Source organism: Lactuca sativa, chromosome 6 (genome assembly GCF_002870075.4).
Source record: "Lactuca sativa cultivar Salinas chromosome 6, Lsat_Salinas_v11, whole genome shotgun sequence".
Classification (NCBI taxonomy): Eukaryota; Viridiplantae; Streptophyta; class Magnoliopsida; order Asterales; family Asteraceae; genus Lactuca; species Lactuca sativa.
Window position 1 is genome coordinate 132,745,877 of NC_056628.2, and position 22,378 is coordinate 132,768,254.

Here is a 22,378-nt window from a genome sequence, read left to right on the forward strand (position 1 = left end):
GGGAATGATGTCGAGTGCTATCTATGTAAAAAGCAGTGAAGCCCCTTAACGAGAAACTAGGTTGCTAAGAATCTTGTTATTATCTCTTCGGGGAGAGATTAGACTCGTGTTTGTCGGGGGTTATGACATACTGTCCTATCAGATATCACTACCCCTGCACCAAACCTCTGGTAAAAAAATGGACACACTTAGTTTGTTGTTGCATTTGAAGTTTTTGAGCACCTCCTCACAAATAAATTGATAAATGTGTTATAAAAAACAGCCGTTGGGCACCTCCCCTTACTCCCTTCTTCTTCGGTTCGCCCTAATTAGAGTAGAGGTACATTAATCGGTTTTCTAAACCAAACCAGATCGGTTTGAAAATGGATTCGGGTTTTTTTTCGACAATGGTCGCAATTTGTTTGTGTGAACTAGTTCGGTTTTAAGCTGGTTTAGAGGTAAAAAAAAAGTTCAAAGCCGTTCTTAGTTGTTAAACTCTTATATTTAGTTCAAGAAGGCCTATCTTAATAGAACATTTCAAATCACAACTTTTTCATTAAGGGATCAAATAATAGAATAAAAAACACAACATAAATATTTGACATCTTTAACCACACCATCTTATTATGTTCCTCAATAGATTCAAGTTTAGCTATCAACCCAATCAAGAGGTTCTTCAATGAGGGATAACAATGGATTCTATAAGCTCTTGAAGTGGAGCTAACTCCTTGTTGTCAATCAAACAGAACTCCTACATACACAAAGCCCATAAATCAAGAAGAATACAAGATATAAAAACCTTTAAAAAAAACACACAAATTTTAAAGATTTGTATATAGAAATAAGCAAGTGTAAAACGCTTACACATGTAAACAATATGAAATGCTTAAAGCATGTATTTAAATGTGCTTCCTCCTTGAGACTCACAATCTTTTGAAAGTGTGTATGATAAATATGAGCATATACACGAAATAAACGTTTAAATATCGTTTTCACAACATCCCTAAAATTGTTAGGAAATGGTGTACCTGAAAATTAATAAGAGGAAAATAGCAATGTACTTTAAAAAGGGCATTTTCGGGAAAAACAAAACTAAAAAAAGGAAACTACCGAGTTTTTGAGGAAATATGGATTCATCATCCAATTGTGACTCAATCCAATCCATTAAATACTCCACATATTTTGGAGCCGATACTTCTATAGGCTTCTTGATTTGCACACCATCAGCCCATCTATATTCATATCTGAAAGTTTCCATTTACATAATATTTTTAATTTTTTATAAATATCAAAAGATATTATCTTGTAAACTATCCACAATAATCAAAACACAAAATCAATATGCTCTCAATGGACATTTATATCTCCTAAACATGCTTAATTCTAAATTTAGTAATCAATTTAATCATCAAATCAATTATGCCATATATGTTTTTAGACATTTCTTCAAAAATGGTCCCTATGGTTTCCAAAAAAATCAAGTTCAGTCCTTAACTTTTTAGGTCAGCAACGTTGGTCCATGTGGTTTCAAAACTTTTAAAGAATGGTCCTTAACCCTAACTCTGTTAGTTTTTTCTGTTAAGTTCATTTTAATGAGGGGAAAATAGTCTTTTCCATACCACAGGGACCATTTTTGAAGATATATATATATATATATATATATATATATATATATATATATATATATATATATATATATATATATATTCTGACTATATTATTTAAATATGTATAGAAATCTTCAAAAATGGTCCCTGTGGAATGGAAAATACTATTTTGTCCTCATCAAAATGGACTTAACAGAAAAAAAAAAAAAAAAAAAACTAACAGAGTTAGGGTTAAGGACCATCCTTTAAAAGTTTTGAAACCACAGGGACCAATGTTGCTGACCTAAAAAGTTAAGGACTGAACTTGATTTTTTTGGAAACCACAGGGACCATTTTTGAAGATTTGTCATGTTCAGTTTTATTTTGGGTAAATTAATATAAGAACATTGTTACTAAACCATACTTTGGGCCTGCAGCCATTGTTGGACAGCTGTCCGGTGTACAAAACTCGGTTAATGTGCCATAAAGAAGATTCACCTGGTTGAAGAAATCCACAGCTGAAAATCAAAAATCAAACCCTTTTTATTCCGATTTAAAAAAAAAAAAAAATGAAATTATATTCCCTTTTTAGTAAAAAGAAATGAAAGTAGGTTGCTATTTCATAAAGAGAGGGAAAGAGAGTTAACTGTTGACAGCAAGCCATTCATTTGTATCCTCTCCTGGTGGAAGTCTTACAGCTTCTCTTAAGTTTCCACTTCCCAAAGTAGCATCAATGTGTTTCCTTAGTTGTGCACCCTATTTTATAAAAATATAAAATTATTGATGCAATAAATATATTATTATTACATCTGCAACTGTAGAAAAATCAAATTTCAGAGAGAGAGAAAGACAGGTTAACCTTACTCCCCGAGGGTGCACTTTTTTTGGGACGAAATGTCCTCTGATTCCTGTTAATATTGTCAAAAATTAGTAAATTAGGGAGTGTTTGGGATTGAATTTTGTTATAGATTATGTGTTTTGGTATAACAGAATTGGATAATTAACTGAATGTGTTTTGTGAAAAAAACAACATTTCTATGAAGCATTTCATCAAACACCTTTTGTGCATCTATCAAGCATCTCGTTTTTATAGAGTTGCTTATCAAATTGTATCAACAAACATCCAAGAATCTCCTCAACACTTTGCAACTAAAGAATGCAACCTTTTAACTTCTTTAATCAAAGTAAAACGATGAAGCAAATTACCAAGGGTTTTGCAGTTATATGTTTGATACACAAATTGGTATCAATTAGCTTCAACTTCAAAACGTAAATTTGGATCAAATATTCCAGATCATTTCAAGTCTTGTTTCTGACTTACTTTCCCACGACCCAATTAATCAGCATATACACGCTATAATCCATGTTTGTAATAATAAGAGCACATACACCTTGAAAATCGAAAAAGATGTACAGAATTGCATTTCGGGGTCAAACCTACACCTTGTGGATATCAAATTCAAAATTCGACATACATTTCCATACAAAAATATAGCATATATTTTGTAAACGATCATTAAGGAAATGTAGGTCATCAAGATTTTCCTCAAATTTAAACCAAATTTCAAGTTGAAAACGGGTCATTTGCCAAATAGCGATTTCTTATTCATTTTGGTAAAGGCGAAAATGCAAATGACGCCAATTGAGCACTTTATCAATCGAAAAACACTAAATTCATCGTAATCAAGAAAAATCAGAAATACCCAGATCAACAAATTGGAGGCAATGCATCATACAACCATGTATACGTGTAAGAAACGATTCACAAAGACATGAGATGCCAAATTACAATTGTACTTGCCTGCCGAGACCGAAAAGGCTCATGACTATGGAGAGAGGACAGAAAAGAGAGAAATGATTGTGGGTGGATTCTTGAGAGGAGAAATTTGAAGAAAATGGAGAAATGGGGGGAGAACAGCCGGGAGGGATCTGCCAGATTAGTGAGGGTACTTTCGATTTTATGTTATTTTTTAAAAAGGAGAAGGGAGGAGCACTTGATTATTTGCTAGGTGGAATTCTATTGAGTGGTATGAATCTATGTATTACAAAATTACAAAAATGTTAAAATGGTACTTGTAAATTTTGTAATTTTGGTTTAAAAAATTTTGATGGTTCATCAATTGTTTAAAATTAGATTTTTTTTATTGGATTTGATTTAAAAAGACAATTATGCTCTTATAATTTTTTTTCAATTTTTTTAATTGTTATAATAATTAAATTATTTAAAAATTATATGTTAAATATTAAATGACTTGGGCCCACCCCACAGGGTACACACGACACAACCTAAATGACTTCATCATCTCCATCTCTTTCTCCTCTATTGAGATCGTCAACCTCTTTTCTGTCGAAAATGCCATCAACCACCACAATCATCAATCCCCACCATTACTTCCGTCGACCACCGGTCTTCTTCACTTAACTCTAGATAACCTAATACTATGGTCATTATCATCCAACCACCACAACAAATAATCTTCATCCAAATATGGATTCACCCACCTCCAATCGCTCTCAAGAACACATACATCAGAGAAACCACTAACAACAGGTCAGAAATCAAGACCATCAGCTCCCTTTCTTAGCCAGATCTAAACCTAGTGATGCAAGGGGTGCTCAAACATACCAATTAAACCCAAACATCAAGTGACATCCTTATTTTCAAGAACCGAAAAAAAAAAATTACACTTTAAAAATCATGATATTTTGGTTTGCGGAAAATCCCAATATATTAACACAATACAAATGATTGTTTCATAATATAAAAACTCTATAGATGTAATAATCGATACACAACATATGTTATAACATAAAGACCTAAGAGTCTTGAATATTATTGCAGGTCTCCTCTTCAATCCTCAACATCAAACTTAAATTTTCAGTAGTCTTAACACCGCTACCTGTAATGCATATAAATTGAGTGGGTCAGGTTGGGAAACCTAGTAAAATATATAGGGGTTTCAAGCCCATAATCCATAACCTGCAAAACCAATTGTCATCCAACAACACATCATAAAAATATATAAGACATTTTCCCTAACTACCCATCTCATCGATCCTCACATACCGATCCTAATACATTGATCTTATAAGATCTATCCTGATGGATCACTATAAACAAAGACTTGACTATACTACTTCGGAGATTCCCTGACAGCCAACGAAGATTGATAAAGGCAACAATAAGGGAAAATGGAGTACATCGAATTAACACAAAGTTCATTAACATTTACGGGAATGATTACCCGCTAATATTCTACAAGACTATATGTAATAGCTAGTGGTCGTCATCTTACTCCGACAGATGATTGATCATCCAGGCACCTAATAGCTACCTGGCTCAAACATACCTAGCAGTAGTCTGGTATAGACACACCATATCGGGTATTTCAAGTGTAAAAGGAAGGGGAACACTAATGTAGTACTCTTGTGCATGATACATATCCCACCAAATCATCGATGTAATTGAACAGAGTTCTACTCTCCGTTCCAAGATCACATACATCCTAATATAAAACTAACCAATGTACAAACTTAATTGAACTAAGCATCTCTTTAGGTCTTAGTCTATAACTATAAAAGATTACAACACCCATCATCATCACGAAGATTTTGCCGATGTAATATTTTTACAATAAAGGGTATATCTAACATCCTTTCAACTTAACTCAAACTAAGCATCATTTGTAAGTCTCACTCCATCATTAAGCAAGACTATAATGCTTGAAATCATCATCCAAACTGTTTTCCTGTTTATACCATGTTACAATGTACAATTATAATATTATCCAACTTAATTGGACCTAATCATCCTTTATATGTTTTAATTTAGAAACTAGACTACACTCTAATCCATGTAGTCAACATCCAAAACCAACTTTGTTTAGGCAACACCATCATAATATCATTAACATAGAATATTAGGTATATATTTATCTTCTATGTAAGAATACTTCTATTATTATTATTATTATCATGTAATAATATCATATATATATATATATATATATATATATATACATCTTAGCACATATAGAATCATATCAGGTTCGCATATCGTATGTCATTATATATATATATATATATATATATATATATATATATATATACACACACACATCTAACACATATTCCAGGAAATAAACATATAATTCCCATAGAAACTTTAAACAAATGTTTAATACTTTTAAGTTTTAATAATTAAAACCATGTTCATGAATGTAACTTTGCACTTACATGATGGAGGTGGAAGATCCTCAGGAAAGCTAGCTCTTTGGCTAATACATCAGCTTATCCATTTTAAACAACCTAACTACGAATATTACTATGCTTCGGTGTTCGTTCATACTTATGCGGGTTTTATAACTCTCTTAAGATTCCTCAACAATCCAAATGAATTCGTCAAGATCTATCAAATAAGGAACAACAATGTAAGATCATATCAGAGGTAGGATCCGTATGTGCTTATTAGAGTTTGAACTATAAACTTGAGCTAAAAGTTTGAGAATTGGTACCAACATTTCAACAAATGTTTTAACCCACAATATATGTGGTTCTCTGAGTTTAACATGTTAGGAGTTCAAAATAATTTTCAAGGATTTTTGGTGATGATTTAATCTATTTAATATACAACACAAAACTAGTACTCACAAGAAAAGTATTTCAGAAATTCAAAATATTAATGATTTCCAGTGAAACCGTTGATGTAGGGTAGAGACGAGCTCGGAACTCTAGGGACCGCTCCACGAGGCAACACATGAACCAGAGAGAAAGAGAGGAATGTTTTGAAGGTGTGCTGGATTGAAAGGCAGAATCCTCTATTTATAGTCGAGTTTTGGAGGTACGCGTCGCGCCTTTCCTATGCACGACGTGCATTTGAACACCATAGCTCCACAGGAAGTTGCCACGTGTCCCCACCCCACTCAGCCATGTCACTCGTAATCTGATCGAATCCGGTGCTAGGTGTGCGGCGCGTTATGGCACGCACTTGACGTGCAAGTAAAGATTTTTCAAAAACCATTACTTTTGCGTGTGTGCTTCAATCTAAACCCTCAATATATCTTTGTGATGATTTCAACAGGTACTACAACTTTCTTTTCGGTTGTTTTCGCCGGTTTTGACTTTCATTTTCAAGTCCAACGGGGGTAAGAATTAATGATTTTATAAAAATCATAACTTACTCATATAAATCCCGTTTTTGACAAACTTTTTCCTAAAGTTTATATCTCGAGGAGTACTATGAAACTCATTTTTGCACTTTTAGTCAAACTCAACAAATCTCTAAGTACTGTTTCGACGTAATTAATTTTAACTACGTGGTTGATTTCTATTTTTATAAAATCCATATCTCTCTCCTTTGGAGTCGAATTTTTACGAATCTTATATCCTTGAGATCATGTTAACGACTACTATCCAAGTATGTTAACCGAATCGGAAAACGTCACAACTTTTTAATCGCTAATTTTTAGAGCCTAATGGATGATTTTTAGCAAATAAATGTACAACATATTTGATTCTTATTATCTTAAAAATCCAATTACAGTGCTTTCTATTACATTTATTTTCCTATTATTTCCTAACAGTGACTAGTGATGGAATTTCTCAGGGTTGTTACACCCCGACCCCGACCCCGACTGCGACTCCAACCTTGAATTTTCCCGTTTCCCGCCCCCGAATTTGAAGACCCCCTTTTCCTTGTTTTCCTTGTTTACCGTGAATCCCCTATTAACCCCGTTTGGCCAGATATCATCGTTTAACCTTATTTACCTTATTTTTTCACTCGTTTATTCGTTTAACCTTACATATTACATTAATTATTCAAAATACAAAACATACATCCGAAGGAGCATAATATGCTCTACAAACTACTTTGGCTATCAAAAAGTAAAAACCGCGCGTCGGATATCAACACTTAAACATGGATTTGTCACAACAAATACTTCATATCCAACATTTTCCTCGTTGTTAATACCATATGATTCAAAGTTATGCATCAAACAACAAATGAATGACTTCTAAATTCTTAGCCACAACATCAAATGATCTATTATCTTTTTTGTATCCTTTGTTGAATTAGAATCACATGTTGTAATTCTAATTAATACACTTTGAAGAGCTGCTAAAGGAAGTGTCATAATTGAGTTTACTAGCTTCAAACTATAAAACTAGTTTCTAAAAGTCTAAAAAATAGACTTGGTAACATGTTGTGTCAATGTCGGATTGAAACATTAAACAGGTTAAAAACGATTGACACTAACTTACCCATTTAATATCCATGTTGTACATGTCAATTAGTTACTTAGAACAAGGGTTGACAATTTTTATACAAACCCATTAATTTTGTGTTGGGTTAATGGTTTTAAGATTTAGACCTTTTAAACATGTTATGTCGTGTTAAGTTAAAAAAAAAAAGTGTTTTTAGAATGACGACTCTCACCCACCTACGACCTAACTCTAATTTTACTCATAAATTACACCACTGTCCTATATAAGACTTGAACTCTTAACTACTTACATGTGTGACACCATGTCAACCAAATACCACCGACTATAAGCTATTTTGCTTGAGTTGAAAAATTTTGGCTTTAACTTTACCTGTTTAATATTAATGTTGCGTGTCAACTCATTACTTAGGCTACATGATATATAGCACATTTCACACATAGAAGATAATGTGGAGGGGGGGTTTCCACCTATGAACACCACCCCACGTTATAGTAGATATATTGTGGAGTAAATGTGCTAACAGATCTTCACTAAAGACACTTCTCTATCTCTCTCTTCTTTTTTTTATCTTTATCTTTTCTTTACTAGTAAACACATTTTCATAAAATCGTGAAATGGTTTGATGACGAGGTGACTAAAGTAACTTCTTTACCCAAATCTATTTATTTTATGTTTGCTTAACTTGTCATGAATTAATTCAAAAGCTATTGTTTAAATGAATTAATTCGAAGTAATTATTTCAAGTTTGTAAACAAGCGATACATGGTAGAATTTATTTTGTTACAAAATAGTCGAAAGGAAAAACAAGAGTAAATTTTTTTAACTCGATTTCAATTGAGAAATTAAATTATCTCCTACCTTTTATACCTACAAATATTCATACCCATTAACTTTATGACACGTGTCATCATTCCACCATTCAATTTAATTTTAGACAAAACTGCAAAAATGGTTCCTATGGTATGCATTTTTTTGGGGTTTTAGTCAAAACTATGACTTTTTTGGATTGGTGGTCCTTTTGGCCATGTTTGTACGTAGATTTGGTCCCTCGTAAAATTGAAATGACTATAATACCCTTCTGATATATATATTTTTTTATTTTTTTTTCTATTTAATTTAAATGAAAAAGAAAATAAATAATTAATTTGGGCCTCTCTTTCTCTCTTTCTTTCTCTCTCTCTCTCTCTCTCTCTCTCTCTCTCTCTCACACCGTATCCCCCAGATTAATGCTTGTCTTCTTCACCTCATCACAATCGATTAACAACTTTGCTTCTAAACCCAGAAAATCAAGAATCAGGTGTAGCTCTCAATCGATTAACAACCAATGCTTCTTTCTTTCTTTCTCTCTCTCTCTCTCCATTTCTTCTTTCCATCAAAGTCTATCACAATAGTAATTAATATTATCGGACCCACAATCTCTTGAAATCAACCACTAATCTATATGTAAAAGGGTCTCTTTTAAAGAAGTCAATTGTTGGAAGTTCTAGCAAGCAAGAAGAAACGAGTGGAGGTACACCTGGGATTTCAGCTCGGGAGAAGCTATTAACTGAGCATCCTGAGCTTTTGTAGCAATCTGGAGACGATTTCTCTCCCTCTGCATCACCACCGAAAATGTGGACCACCATCGGCGCCACAATTAATACCCATTGCAACTCGAATCCTAAGGAAATCAACCCCTATCATCATCTTATACCTACAACTTGAGACCTGCTTATCAATTTTACAAAGAAAGAAGAAAGAGACATCGAATCTCCATCTCTATCCCATCTTCTCATTCAAAATCAAATAAGAAAAAGAGGATCATTGAGATATGTTTATCATATACCACACCAGATCTTGAAACAACAGAAGATAAAAAGGCTTACAATTGGAATAAGTACAAAAAGAAACATGTTGATCAGAAGCATTCAGTGAAAGGAAGGCGGAGGTCGTCGGTGGAAAGGTAGCAAAGGTCATCGGTAGAAGTGGAAGCACTGATGGGATTGGAAGAAAGAACTAGGAAGGGATGATGGGGTGGCTTAGCTTTGATACGAGAAGAAGAAATATGGAAGGAGGTTCGATCAAGTGTATGGATTTGTGACGGGGAAAAAGAAAAATTGAGAGCCCCAATTGTTGTCTACATACGACACTCCTCCACCTTTTCACCCTCTAATTGAATTGCGCATGCTTCCTTAGATGTTCAATCCAACAATGGTGGAGATGTTGGAAGCTTGATTTTCAAAGATCTCAGTCCGATTGCAAGGAGATCTTGGCGTCACTATAGATCTGTGGACATGATCTGGTGGCGGTTGTAGTGATAACTCAGTGGGTGGGTGTGGAATTTTAATTAAGAAGGAAGATGCAAAGAAGATGAATTGGTCCTGGTAAAAAGAAAAAAGATGAAGGTATATGGTGGAGAGAGAGAGAGAGAGAGAGAGAGAGAGAGAGAGATAAGTAGGCCCGCTTTTATATTTAATAATAATAATATTAAAAAGTGAAAGAAAAATAAAAAATAAATTCATTAAGGGTATAATAATCTTTTTAGTTTGGACAGGGACCAAAACTACAAGCAAACTAGTTCAAAAGGACCATCAACCCAAAAAAGTCGGGGTTTGGACTAAATCTCAAAAAAAATACATACCACAGGAACCATTTTTGCAATTTTGTCTTAATTTTATTTAATACATCTTCATAAGATAGTTAAGTAAATATAAAATGTTGACACATGTCATAATGTTAGTGGGTAGAAATATTTATAGATATAAAAAGTAAGATGCAATTTAATTTCTCTTCAATTTAACACAATAATCAAACAATAAATGAATAATCATATACATATAAATCCTCAAATGTTTTCAAAGAAAGTAATGTTTATCTTCAAAGAAAGTAAGAAAATAAAAAGAATATGTAAATGAATGCTCATGCCAACCATTTCATCCCCACATCCTAATTCCTTTCTTACCACGCATGGCCAAACCCTAGATCTGCCCCTTCAAAGGTAACCCCCCTCTCTCTCTCTCTCTCTCTCTCTCTCTCTCTCTCTCCCCATCCATACACGTATATGTTCCCTGCAACATTTATATAAACATATCTGCAGTTTTGTTGCAGTTAATTTTCCTTGAAAAACGACAACACAGTAAAGGAGATGAGTGGCAGCACGACAGTGGCGGTAGCGGGCGGCGGTGGCGGTGGCGGTGGAATATCTGGATATCGTCCGCCGTTCACGCCGGTGCAGTGGCAGGAGCTGGAACATCAAGCTCTGATATACAAATACTTAGTCGCAGGAGTTCCTGTACCTTATGATCTCGTTGTTCCAATTAGAAGAAGCCTCGAAGCTTTATCTGCTAGGTTCTTCACTAATCCTACTTGTAAGTTCACAAATCTCCGAATCATGTTTACGTTCTCAGTTTTTACTCAACGACTTTGTTTCGATAGATACCCTCGACTTTGACTTTCGATTTCAAAGGTTTTGCTTTTCAGATTGGGGAAATCGATTATGATTTGCTACAAAATTCAAGTTGTTCCATTAAATGCTTTCGATAATCAACCCCTGTACAACATAAGATCCATTTCTGATTTCTGTATTGAAGTTTAACGAAGTCGGATTTAGATTTATCCTTTATTCCTTTCATTTCTCTTCTTCCCGATCTTCTATTAGGTTGAAGTTTCAAAAGCTTCTCATAAGTTTCGATTTGATTCTACAACACCAAACATACTCCCAATCTCCAATATATATGAAATACAATCATCCAATATCATATATCTAAATCGGATGATTGAATCAGAATCTGATTTCAGTTTCTTGTTGTGTAATTCTGACTAATCTTAACCTTTTTGAAGCATTGAGCTACTGTTCATACTACGGGAAGAAATTTGATCCAGAGCCAGGGAGATGTAGGAGAACAGATGGGAAGAAATGGAGATGCTCAAAAGACGCGTATCCAGACTCCAAATACTGTGAACGCCATATGCATCGTGGTAGAAACCGTTCAAGAAAGCCTGTGGAATCTCAATCTCAATCTCTATCTCAATCTCAATCTCAATCTCAATCTGCATCTCAGCCATTGTCAACAACTGCAGTTTCAAATGTTAGTACTGTAAGCAATGGTGGTAATAGAAGCTACCAGAATCTTGGAAATGGAAGCTTCCAGAATTCATCCTTGTATCCTACTTCTAGTTCTTGTAGTTTTGATTTCGGAAGCAATGTGTCAAAGTTACAGGTTCATGGAAGTGCATATGGAATCAACAACAACAGTTTTAGGTACGTTTTTTTGTTTTGAAAGATCATTTCGATTAGGACGTTAGACTCATGTTAAATGACTATTTTACCCCTTAGGTATGATCAATCACTAACGGTTGATGTGGATGATCAAAATTACACTTCCAATACATGGCGTCTACTCCCAAACCAAATTCCCACATCTTCTTTAATGGAATCAAGAACCGAATCTTACTTACAAACCAAATCCATGGTTAATTTTGACTCTGTGGTTGACCCTATATCAATGTCAAAGCCAAGTCAACAACAACAACAACAACAACAACATTGCTTATTTGGAAGCAAAATCGGGTCCCCAATTGAAGTGAAAAATGAGCAACAATCAATGCGCCCGTTTTTCGATGAGTGGCCCGAAGCTAGGGAACCATGGTCCACCACTCAGTTGTCCATGTCAACTACTAATGATTACACTGCACGAAGTGATTGTACCTCTAATGGTGCGTAATAATACTGATACTGTTACTAATACTGATACTGTTATTGATACTGATGTTTTGTTTTTGGTTTTGTGAAGATGGGTAAGAATGGAGGTGATAATGAAGTGGGGTTGTGGTAAAAGATGAAGTTTGTGTTTGATGTGTGTATTTGATCTTTGAATTACTTTGGAATGTTGTTCAACATGTGTTTTTTTAAGAACTTTTTTTTTTGGAATAAATGTTGGTCTATTTTAAATTGTATATTTACTTGGGTGAAGTGAATTTTTATAAATGATGTACAAACTGCGTCCCAACTTATGTTTTATGTTTCTGGTTATAAATGTTGTCAAATTTTTTATTTTTTTTTGTTGTATATAAATCAAAGTAATATTATATGTTTTTTTGTTACTTTACAAAATCTACAAAAGAAAAGAGTTTGTTATTTGTAATTATAATTTAGAGCAAATGATTTTATTTTTCGAATTTGATATTGTATTATGTTTTGTTTTAAATCGAATATCATGCTTTTCAATTTTGTTCATTTTTAGTATTTTATCATAAGTCATAACCCTCTTGAGGTACCTAGTTTGCCAAGTTGGCCAAGTTGAGTTGAAAATACAATATAAAAAAAAATAAAACATAGTGTGTTTTGTTGTGTGTTTTATGTCATTGAACAAAGAAAAAAGATTAACATCGAATAAAATTGGAAAATTCGATGTTAAAATTAAAATAGAAACAAAAAGCAGTGCTAAAATAATAATAATAATAAAAAGAATAAAAACAGAATGTCTTTTGTGTCATTTGGCTATAAGTTATAAATTACTTATAAATAAAGAAGTTAATTTTATTTGATAGGAATATATATGTTACAAAAACAATCAATAATTTAAGTTTCTCACATTCTTTTTATCATATTTCAATAAAAAATGGTTTAGGATAATGTTCTTTTCAACTTAAACGGATTTAAATTGATTTTATATTTTATTTGGTGGGCTTGCTGAAAGACTAATTATAAGGTGAAGAGATTTCAAAGTAATCTTGTTTTAGAATTACATATAGAAGCTAGTAAAAGACAACACTTGTTTTCCAAAAATAACACACAAGAAAAAATTGTGATTATTTTGCAAATTAATCTTATGTTTCAAGAAAAATATCACCTATGCATTTTTCTTATTATCAATAACGCGAGTTTTGAGTTCATCAAAATAACCTAAAACTAACTTAGCTTGAGAAGACATAAATCTATTCATACCCAAAAATTTTACCCTTTTGTCTACCGATTGTTCATGGTTGAAGTTAGACACCCACCTTTCCATGCCCGATATATCATCGTTAGCACTGCTTGTCCCAAGAAGACCATTAGATCGAGCAAAGTCCATTGCACCGCTTCTTGTGGCCATAAAAGCTGTAAACGAGCATGCCAAGTTATTAAGGGTCATTATTTAAATCTCTGAGCTAACTTAACAGTATCATCATGTGAGATGTATATCAGGTATACAGTGGCCCACCGGAGTTATGCTCTAACAACATCACGTCAGACACATGCCCACGAGGGTTATGCTCTAACAGCATCATGTGAAATGTATATCAGGTACACAGTGGCCCACCGGAGTTATGCTCTAACAACATCACATTAGACACATGCCCACGAGGGTTATGTTCTAACAACATCAAATGAGATGTATATCAGGTACACGGTGACCGACCAGAGTTATGCTCTAACAACATCATGTCAGACACATGCCCACGAGGGTTATGCTCTAACAGCATCATGTGAGATGTATATCAGGTACACACAGTGGCCCACCGGAGTTATGCTCTAACAACATCATGTCAGACACATGCCCATGAGGGTTATGCTCCAACAACATCATGTGAGATGTATACAGTGGCCGGCCGATAAGGTGACAAATATAAAAGGAAGTATTTGGATTTGGGAAAAGATGAGAAAGCATACCACTAAAAGGAACTTTGAGGATGCGATTAGCAGGAAGACCTATTCCGACTCCGGCAAGAGTGATTCCGACACTAAATCCGACTCCACAACCGGCACCAACATATCCAATGACATCAGGGCCAAACCCCGGGCCCCATCCAATGCCACACCCAACACCTATTCCCATGCCCCAAAAAGCTCCCGATGTAGGATGCACAGGATTCCATCTCTCATACCTTCTAAACAACCCCTTTATAATCATTAATACCTGCAACTACCACTAATTAAAGATTTCAAATAACTAATATTATCAACTAATCTCATCATTAGTATTTACTCATGCGTTAAGTGTAGGTAGGTATGTATGAATGGGTTATAAACTTATAATAGAAAGAAATGTAAGTATGATGTTATAAATTATAATAAACAAATCAATAAAAGTAGCTCGTTAGTGAAGCAAAAAATGTGTTCAAAGTAGCTTTAGAGTCGAAGCTTCGATGGTGGAATCGTAGTTGGGATACCACTGAAATCAAAATATATGATTTACAAGATTCATTTGGTATGCAGCGAAATTGAGCTCATAAAAACACATTTGCATCAACGATCTTAGCAGGGAATTGTTTGAAATATCCCTAAAAGAAATAAACTTGGCAGTTCCCTTTTTGAAGAACCACTCGGACTCATAATTGGGCTAAAAATTGTAATTATTCAAAGTCTATCTATCTAATCAACACAACAACTGAAGTATATCAATGGTGAATTATCATAAAACAAAAGAATTAGTGAATTACCATGAACAAATTGAAGAGAAATGGTGATAATCGAAGTAGCGAGAACTCGCGAGGTACCCGAATCGCTAGGGCAGCAGAGACAACACTGTTCTATCTTCTGGTGCGCGCGGCTTTGTTTAGTCCATAGGATTTCGATTTTATTCTTTTTAGGCTTTACAAAAAGAGCACAAAAGTTTCTACATTATTCTTTTAAACACAATATTTCTTGATTAATTCCGTTAAACAACATAATTTTATCACATTTATCTTAAACTACATGGAGCGGGCAACACCTAATGATGTTTTTCTGACGTGGAACAAAAAGAACGGTGTTATGATGCCCTCTACACCGTCCCCCATTTGCGTTTTTGGGCGTTATGACAAGACACGTTACACTGGTAACGGAAGAAAACAAGGTTTTTTTTATTGGAACGATCATATTTTCGACCGTTTGCAAACAGTCACAAATTAAAAAAAAAAATTCCTTATTATTATAAATACACAAAAAATTATTTTCATTTTACCTATAAAACTCAACAAACTCTTTCAACAATCACTAATTCTTTCAATTTCATTTTGTTTTTTAATATTCTATTTAATTAAAAAATGGAACATGTTGATCCGTTCCATCCATACAATCATAATATCGATGAGGATGATATGCTCGTGGATATGATGTATCGATATGTTACCGACATAATACCGCTAGCGCCAACTCCAATACTGATCAGACGTGCAGCGTTGAACAGAGATCGTGAAGATGAGCATAGACGTCTAGTACACAAATATTTTGCGGATAATTGTGTCTACCAACCTAACGATTTTAAAAGAAGGTTTCATTTGCAGATAAATGTGTTTCAACGGATAGCCAATGTAATGGAAAACAGGTACCGTAATTACAGTTGTTTCAAAAATTAAATATAGGTTCTTTAGATTATTAAATATTTTTTTAAAAATTAAATATATGTTTTTTAGATTATTAAATAATTGTTTTAAAAATTAAATATATGTTCTTTATATTATTAAATAATTGTTTTAAAAATTAAATATACGTTCTTTAGATTATTAAATAAATGTTTTAAAATTTTAATATATGTTTAGGTATGAATATTTCCACATGAGGTATGATGCGAGAGGTAAACGAGGTTTTACAGGGTTGCAAAAATGTGTTGCTGTAGTCACGCTTATGGCTGTGGGGGAATCGTCCGATTCTGTTGATGACTATATGAGAATGTCAGAACGAACTGCACGAGAAAGTTTATATAGATCGGTGAGAGGTGTTATCAAAACATTCGGTGACATATACTTGCGCAAACCTTCATGGAATGACATGCAACAACTATATACGGCGTATGAAGAACGACACGGTTTTCCAGGAATGCTTGGAAGCATTGATTGCACAAAGTGGATATGGAGAAATTGTCTTGTGGCGTGGAAAGGTCAATACACAAGTGATCATCTTGGATTGCCTTCATTAGTAATAGAGGCTATTGCGTCACAAGACTTATAGATTTGACATGCTTTTTTCGGAGTTGCGGGTTCTAACAACGACGTAAATGTACTTGATCAGTCACCCATATTTCAGGACCTTTTGATAGGAAATGCACAAGATGCTCCTTTCATAGTAAATGACCATGAGTATAAGTTCGGGTATTACCTCACGGATGGAATATACCCACCATATTCCATGTTTTTGAAGGCGTTTCGACACCCGATAGAACCAAGAGACAAAGTTTTCAAGAGAATACAAGAAGGAGCACGTAAGGACGTGGAACGTGCTTTCAAAGTTCTGAAAGCAAAATGACACATAGTTAAACATGCAACACGAACATATGAGTTGGACACTCTACGAGATATTATGTATGCATGTATCATTATACATAACATTGTGATTGAAGATAAAGGATGAAACATTGCGGAGTATTCGTATACGGAACCTAGACACATTCAATTTCAACCAGTGACAACATAATACTTACAAAGAGTCGTTGATATTTAAGACCAACAAAAACACAAATAACTTCGACAAGATTTGACAGATCATATCTATGATGGCACTGAACTTGAATAATTTAGATCGAAAATGTAATTTGTTCCGTCCCTTTTTTTAATTGGATTTTAGGTTTTTAAATATGCTTTTATCCTTAGTTATAATTTTTTATGTTGTTTTTAATTTAGGATTTAAATTTTTATTTTTACTTTTTAAATGTCATTTTTAATTTATGATTTAATTTATATGGTAATAAAAAAAAGAAATTGGAAATATAGAAACTAAAAACATAAAATAAAATAAAAAAAAAATAAAATAGAAAAGAATGTGTGTTATTACATGTTATTTGGTTTTGCCTATTTCCACCTTAGGTGTTAAAACACTCATGTATAACTAGGATGGTGATATGACACATTTTGAGTGTGGTAACATGTAATAATATGTTGCCCACACCCAACAGCCTTAGCATTTTGCGTTTGTTTGTTTACTTTTTTTTTTTTTTTTTTTTTTTTTTGTGAAAATAAGTGTTTTATAATGGATCTAATAAAATATAAAACGTGTTATACATTTTTATATATATATATATATATATATATATATATATATATATATATATATATATATATATATATATATATATATATATATAAAAGGGTGAACATAATATAGTATTGATCACCTCTGTTATAAATTGATAATATATATATATATATATATATATATATATATATATATATATATATATATATATATATCATTTTTTTAATCACGAGTTAAAGATTAGCAAGGATATTGGGTATTTAGTTTAGTTTACTAAAGAAATTTGTTATAGAGGGTAGGTCGGGCACCCACATATGCCTGACATACGTTATGTATGATATTATGTGGTAGTGGTAGGGGTGAAATAGAGCCCATAACTGGTTGAAATAAACTGGAGGGTAGGTCAGGCACCCATGTATGTCTGACAAGGTAGGTCGAGCACCCATATATGTTTGGTAGTATGTTTGCTATGTATGGTATGTGGTATTTGGGGAAATCACTAAGCTTTGTGTTTACGGTTTTTAGTTTTTGTTTCAGGTACTCCAATTTTCAAATGACGGAGCTCGGGATGATCGCATCGCATACACTCGTGTTTTCCGCAATACGTGATCTTTGGGATTAGACTCTGGCATTTGTATTTTTATTTGAAATGTTTTTCAATGTCTTGAACAAAGTTACTAAAGTGTTTTAATGATATTAAAATGAAATTTTTGTCCTTGATTTTTGGGGTGTTACAACATCCTACTACATTACCGGGTACTCTCATCAGGAATTACTCCCTATCTTATGATCCATCTGTTAGGCGTGTCAAACCCAACAAATAAAGGGTACAAATGACTCCTTAAACACTACTACTATGAACTAATAATGTAGTACAAGGTAAGCAGGGTCGATCCACAGAGACACGGGACAAGTGTTTATACCTTTTTGCGGAAGGTACAATAATGGTCACATAAATGGGGGGTTGGTATGCAAGGATTTAAACAAGAGGATAAAGCAATAACTAAATGATCAATTAAATGAAACAAATTCAGGATTTGTGAGAACTCCAACTCTATGCAAGACAATTTAACATTGTGATTCCAAGGATGAAATGATATCTACTCAATTCCACCTAAGTTGGTACTTGAAAGTGTTAACAAGCTCTAACACTTTCCATTCACCACAATAATTAACCAAAACAAGCTCTTTGATTAATCCTAACCTTACTAACCTAATCTAAAAAAGCTCTTAGAATTAGATTGGAAGATTGCATGAAGCTTTATGTGAATGTTCCCAACAACACCCAATACTCCTCATAAGCTCGAGAGTGTAAAAGTGTATGTGAATAAGATTTACACTAAATCCATTCAATGGAAATCAATTTAGTGTTTGTTACTTAGTTCAATTCACAAAACAATTACGGATTTTGCAATTTGATAACTTGAATGACCTAACCCTAATTCAAATGGCCAATAAGAATCACAATTAGAATCAAACATTCAATTGAAACAAAATCAAATTCACTAGGTAGGAATTAGAAGCAAACATCAAATCACATGATTGAAATCACAACTAAAAAGTCAAGACATGAAGTTGGAGAAACTAGGGTTCTAGCCACTCATGACTAGAACAAGATCACAAATCTAGAAAATGAAATTAAAGTTCTTACAAAATGAAATCAAATGTTCCCAAGTGTTAATCAACTCCAAAATCCTCTAGAAAAACGTCTTCTTTGCTCCCAAAATCGACACCTTCAAGTAAAAAGTTGGTTCCTCCCTTTAAGAATGGTGAAAAACTGCTTTAAAACCCGCATTTACGTTTACACGGCCCGCGTAAATTAACACTGTCATTTACATGGCCCGCGTAAACACAAAAATATACTGTGCAGAAATCTACGTTTACACGGCCCGCGTAAACGCAAGGCTTCCATTTACACGGCCGTGTAAACGTCTGTAAAGCCAAAATCTTCGTTTCTTTGATATATTGCTCATCGGTGCTCCGCAAGTCCCAAAATTTTGTCCGTAACTCTTATTTACCTCCTCCAACAATATCCTACCTCCAAAATTCCCGGAAATATCACAAAAGTATTTGAATGAAGTTGCCTCATGAAAAATCCCGAAAAACATGCAAAATGCATGAGTTTAAGCCTAAATGCAATGTACTTTTATGAAATAAAGCTACAAAATGGGTACATGAAATGCACCTAACAAATATCCCCAAGCTTAAACCTTTCTTGTCCTCAAGAAAGAACAAGAAAATTTAAACCGGAGAAAATAAAATAGAATAGAAGAAAAGAAAATTAAAGTTAAAACTATTTGAAACTTAATGCATGAAATCAAAACCAATATGAAAAAATATATCCAACCAAATTAACCCTATTTTGTACCATAGTTGAGAATATACCTGTCATGCCTTGATTTAACTTGGCTTTAATCTCAAAATATTATATGATAATAGAGACAAAGACTTTGGCCACTCCCTAGTACAACTCAACAGAATCAAAGATCACAACACTTATTCCTTTTTGATATCATCAAGTCAATTCTTGGAAAAAATTATGGTCTTACTCTCGTGAAATTATATGTGACAAAACATGCTCAACCATCTTTGTTTCATAAAATATAACAATGTCCGATTCCAACTATTTGTTGGTTAACAACAATCTTTTTCTGAAACATATTTTCTAAAAATTCCCGAATATTTATCCAGATTGGTTACAAACTTCAAACCACTTACACCAGTCGAAGTAATTAACATTCAGTCCAATGTCATAAATTCAAATCCAAGTCCAAGGGAATCTTTTGACAGCCAAGTATTTTTCCTAAACACAACATCTAATTAAACTATAAACACAACTATGTATAAACTTTCTAATTACATTTTTTTTTACAAATAAAGCTCATGGCTTTCTTTGAAATCCGTGTAACAGGCTTTCAACCAACACATCCAAATCAAATGACCTTAGTGTGCTAGATTTAAAGAGATCCCTCGGGTTTACTTGCCCGAACCTCAAAGGCCACAGATTAGCTTTATTTGCTATTATTAAGTTCATGACTTTCTATGGAACCCGTGTAGCGAACTTTCAACCAATCAATCCCAAACAATTTAGCTTTAGGTGATTAAGTGTAGAACACCCCTCAGAGTTTACTTGTTCGAATCCCAAAGGTCACAGATTAACTTAATAATAGTTTTTTTTTTTTTTTTTTTTTTTTTTTTTTTTTTTTTTTTTTTTTTAAGATCCATGATTATTATTATATAAATACAAATAACTAAGTTAACACATAATACTAAATTTATTTATTTGGCCGATTTCTTTATATTTTCGTCCTTGACTTTTCTGTTATGGGACATCTCACGGTCTATTACCGTGAGGGACTTCTAGACATTTTTCGGGGGACTAAATGTTAACATGCAAAAACCCGTAAGTATAGTTGAAAGCTATGTCCTCAAGCAGGGTATATAAAAAGGAATGAGTAGAAAAGACTTTTAAGAGCGCTGGAAGGCGGGACATTGAGATTTTGCATTCTTTATATGAACTTTTGAATTTGGCATTTTAAGTTCAATTGAGCATTACTACTCATAAGACCAGTCATATGTCCCAAAGAATCGACTCATACCTGCTGTTATGCTCCAGTGTTGACAATCTTCTCATTTTCTGCTTTGCACAAGTAGCTTCGGGAGATGTGCTCGTGTGATTAACTTGCTTTTAGATTTTTTTTTAATAAAAAGAGCAAGTAAAATCTCAAGGCACACAACTCACTTACCATCTCAACTATTTTGAGAAGATTTGGCTGCTTGGAATTGGATCAAAAAATTTTACTTTTACTTTTTTTTTTCAAGTTAAATGAAAATGCAAAAATTTAGATGCAAAATGCAAAAAGTATAATAAAAATAGAGTAGAAAGAAAATCTTTTTGGTTTTTGAAATTTTTTGTAAAAAATAACAAAGAAAAATAATGCAATGCAATGCAATATGTACAAAACTACATGCAACAGGATTTATGCATGGATGGATGCCCCTCCCCAAGCTTAAATAAGCATCGTCCTCGATGCTTGGAGAGAGGTATAGTCGGCCTATTGAGAGTCAGATGGTGGAGGATGGTAGTTGATTTGGGAATGGGTCCAAAACAGTCAGAAATGCACACCAATTGAATTTTAAGTAAAATATGAACGATTAAAGATATGGAAAGAATTTACCAAATCGTTCTTGGTGCCCCACAATTGTGGTGTGAACCTCCTCTTCATCCTCCCCAAGCTATCCGTGGAGTATTTTTGGAGCCGGAGATTCATTTTCTAGGCATAAAAAATAAGTTTAAAACCATTTGGGACATTAACAAAAACTTAAAATTTACCAACGACTAAAAAGTTTTAAAATAAAGGAAAAAAAAAACCCCGGGTTGCCTCCCGGTTAGCTGCCATTGTTTTAAGTCGTTGGCTCGACTTGGCCCCTGAATGTGCTTTGTTCTAAGTAGGTGAGCCTTTACAACACATTAACCTTCTCGTCACTTCCTTCAATTGAAAACTTATCTTCTACCTGACTTTTTTTTTTTTGTTTAAAGCACCTGCTCACAAAATGCTTGGCATAAACAATTAGTAACACCGTGTCCCCGGCAACGGCGCCAATTTGTTAGGCGTGTCAAACCCAACAAATAAAGGGTACAAATGACTCCTTAAACACTACTACTATGAACTAATAA

At 33.6% G+C, this 22,378-nt stretch overlaps 4 protein-coding genes across 6 annotated transcripts; 2 read left to right on the forward strand and 2 right to left on the reverse strand.

Moving 5' to 3' along the window:
* Positions 1 to 503: 503 nt before the first annotated feature.
* LOC111890013 (MOB kinase activator-like 1A) lies at positions 504 to 3,566 on the reverse strand. Of its 2 annotated transcripts, none has more exons than XM_023886175.3 (7): positions 3,355 to 3,566; positions 2,425 to 2,473; positions 2,213 to 2,321; positions 1,990 to 2,083; positions 1,090 to 1,223; positions 844 to 1,007; positions 504 to 730 (listed from the first exon to the last, which is right to left on the reverse strand). In XM_023886175.3, exons 1-7 carry the CDS (start codon positions 3,387 to 3,389, stop codon positions 656 to 658), a joined length of 660 nt encoding a protein of 219 aa, XP_023741943.1. In that variant the 5' UTR covers positions 3,390 to 3,566; the 3' UTR covers positions 504 to 655. The 2 variants fall into 2 exon arrangements, with proteins under 2 accessions (XP_023741943.1, XP_023741944.1); XM_023886176.3 differs by having other exon boundaries at positions 3,367 to 3,563.
* Positions 3,567 to 10,577: 7,011 nt separating this feature from the next.
* On the reverse strand, positions 10,578 to 15,345 carry LOC111890012 (cadmium-induced protein AS8). Of its 2 annotated transcripts, XM_042895874.2 has the most exons (4): positions 15,192 to 15,345; positions 14,422 to 14,668; positions 13,773 to 13,869; positions 10,578 to 11,843 (listed from the first exon to the last, which is right to left on the reverse strand). In XM_042895874.2, exons 1-4 carry the CDS (start codon positions 15,192 to 15,194, stop codon positions 11,837 to 11,839), a joined length of 354 nt encoding a protein of 117 aa, XP_042751808.1. In that variant the 5' UTR covers positions 15,195 to 15,345; the 3' UTR covers positions 10,578 to 11,836. The 2 variants fall into 2 exon arrangements, with proteins under 2 accessions (XP_042751808.1, XP_023741940.1); XM_023886172.3 differs by lacking the exon at positions 10,578 to 11,843 and having other exon boundaries at positions 13,544 to 13,869; positions 15,192 to 15,344.
* Positions 10,915 to 12,725, forward strand: LOC111890011 (growth-regulating factor 4). The gene is made up of 4 exons (XM_042895873.2): positions 10,915 to 11,137; positions 11,610 to 12,030; positions 12,106 to 12,485; positions 12,563 to 12,725. The coding sequence occupies exons 1-4, from the start codon at positions 10,915 to 10,917 to the stop codon at positions 12,568 to 12,570; spliced, it is 1,032 nt and encodes a 343-aa protein (XP_042751807.2). The 3' UTR covers positions 12,571 to 12,725.
* Positions 15,346 to 15,776: 431 nt separating the features above from the next.
* LOC111890007 (uncharacterized) lies at positions 15,777 to 16,680 on the forward strand. The gene is made up of 2 exons (XM_023886166.1): positions 15,777 to 16,057; positions 16,272 to 16,680. The coding sequence occupies exons 1-2, from the start codon at positions 15,777 to 15,779 to the stop codon at positions 16,678 to 16,680; spliced, it is 690 nt and encodes a 229-aa protein (XP_023741934.1).
* Positions 16,681 to 22,378: the final 5,698 nt, after the last annotated feature.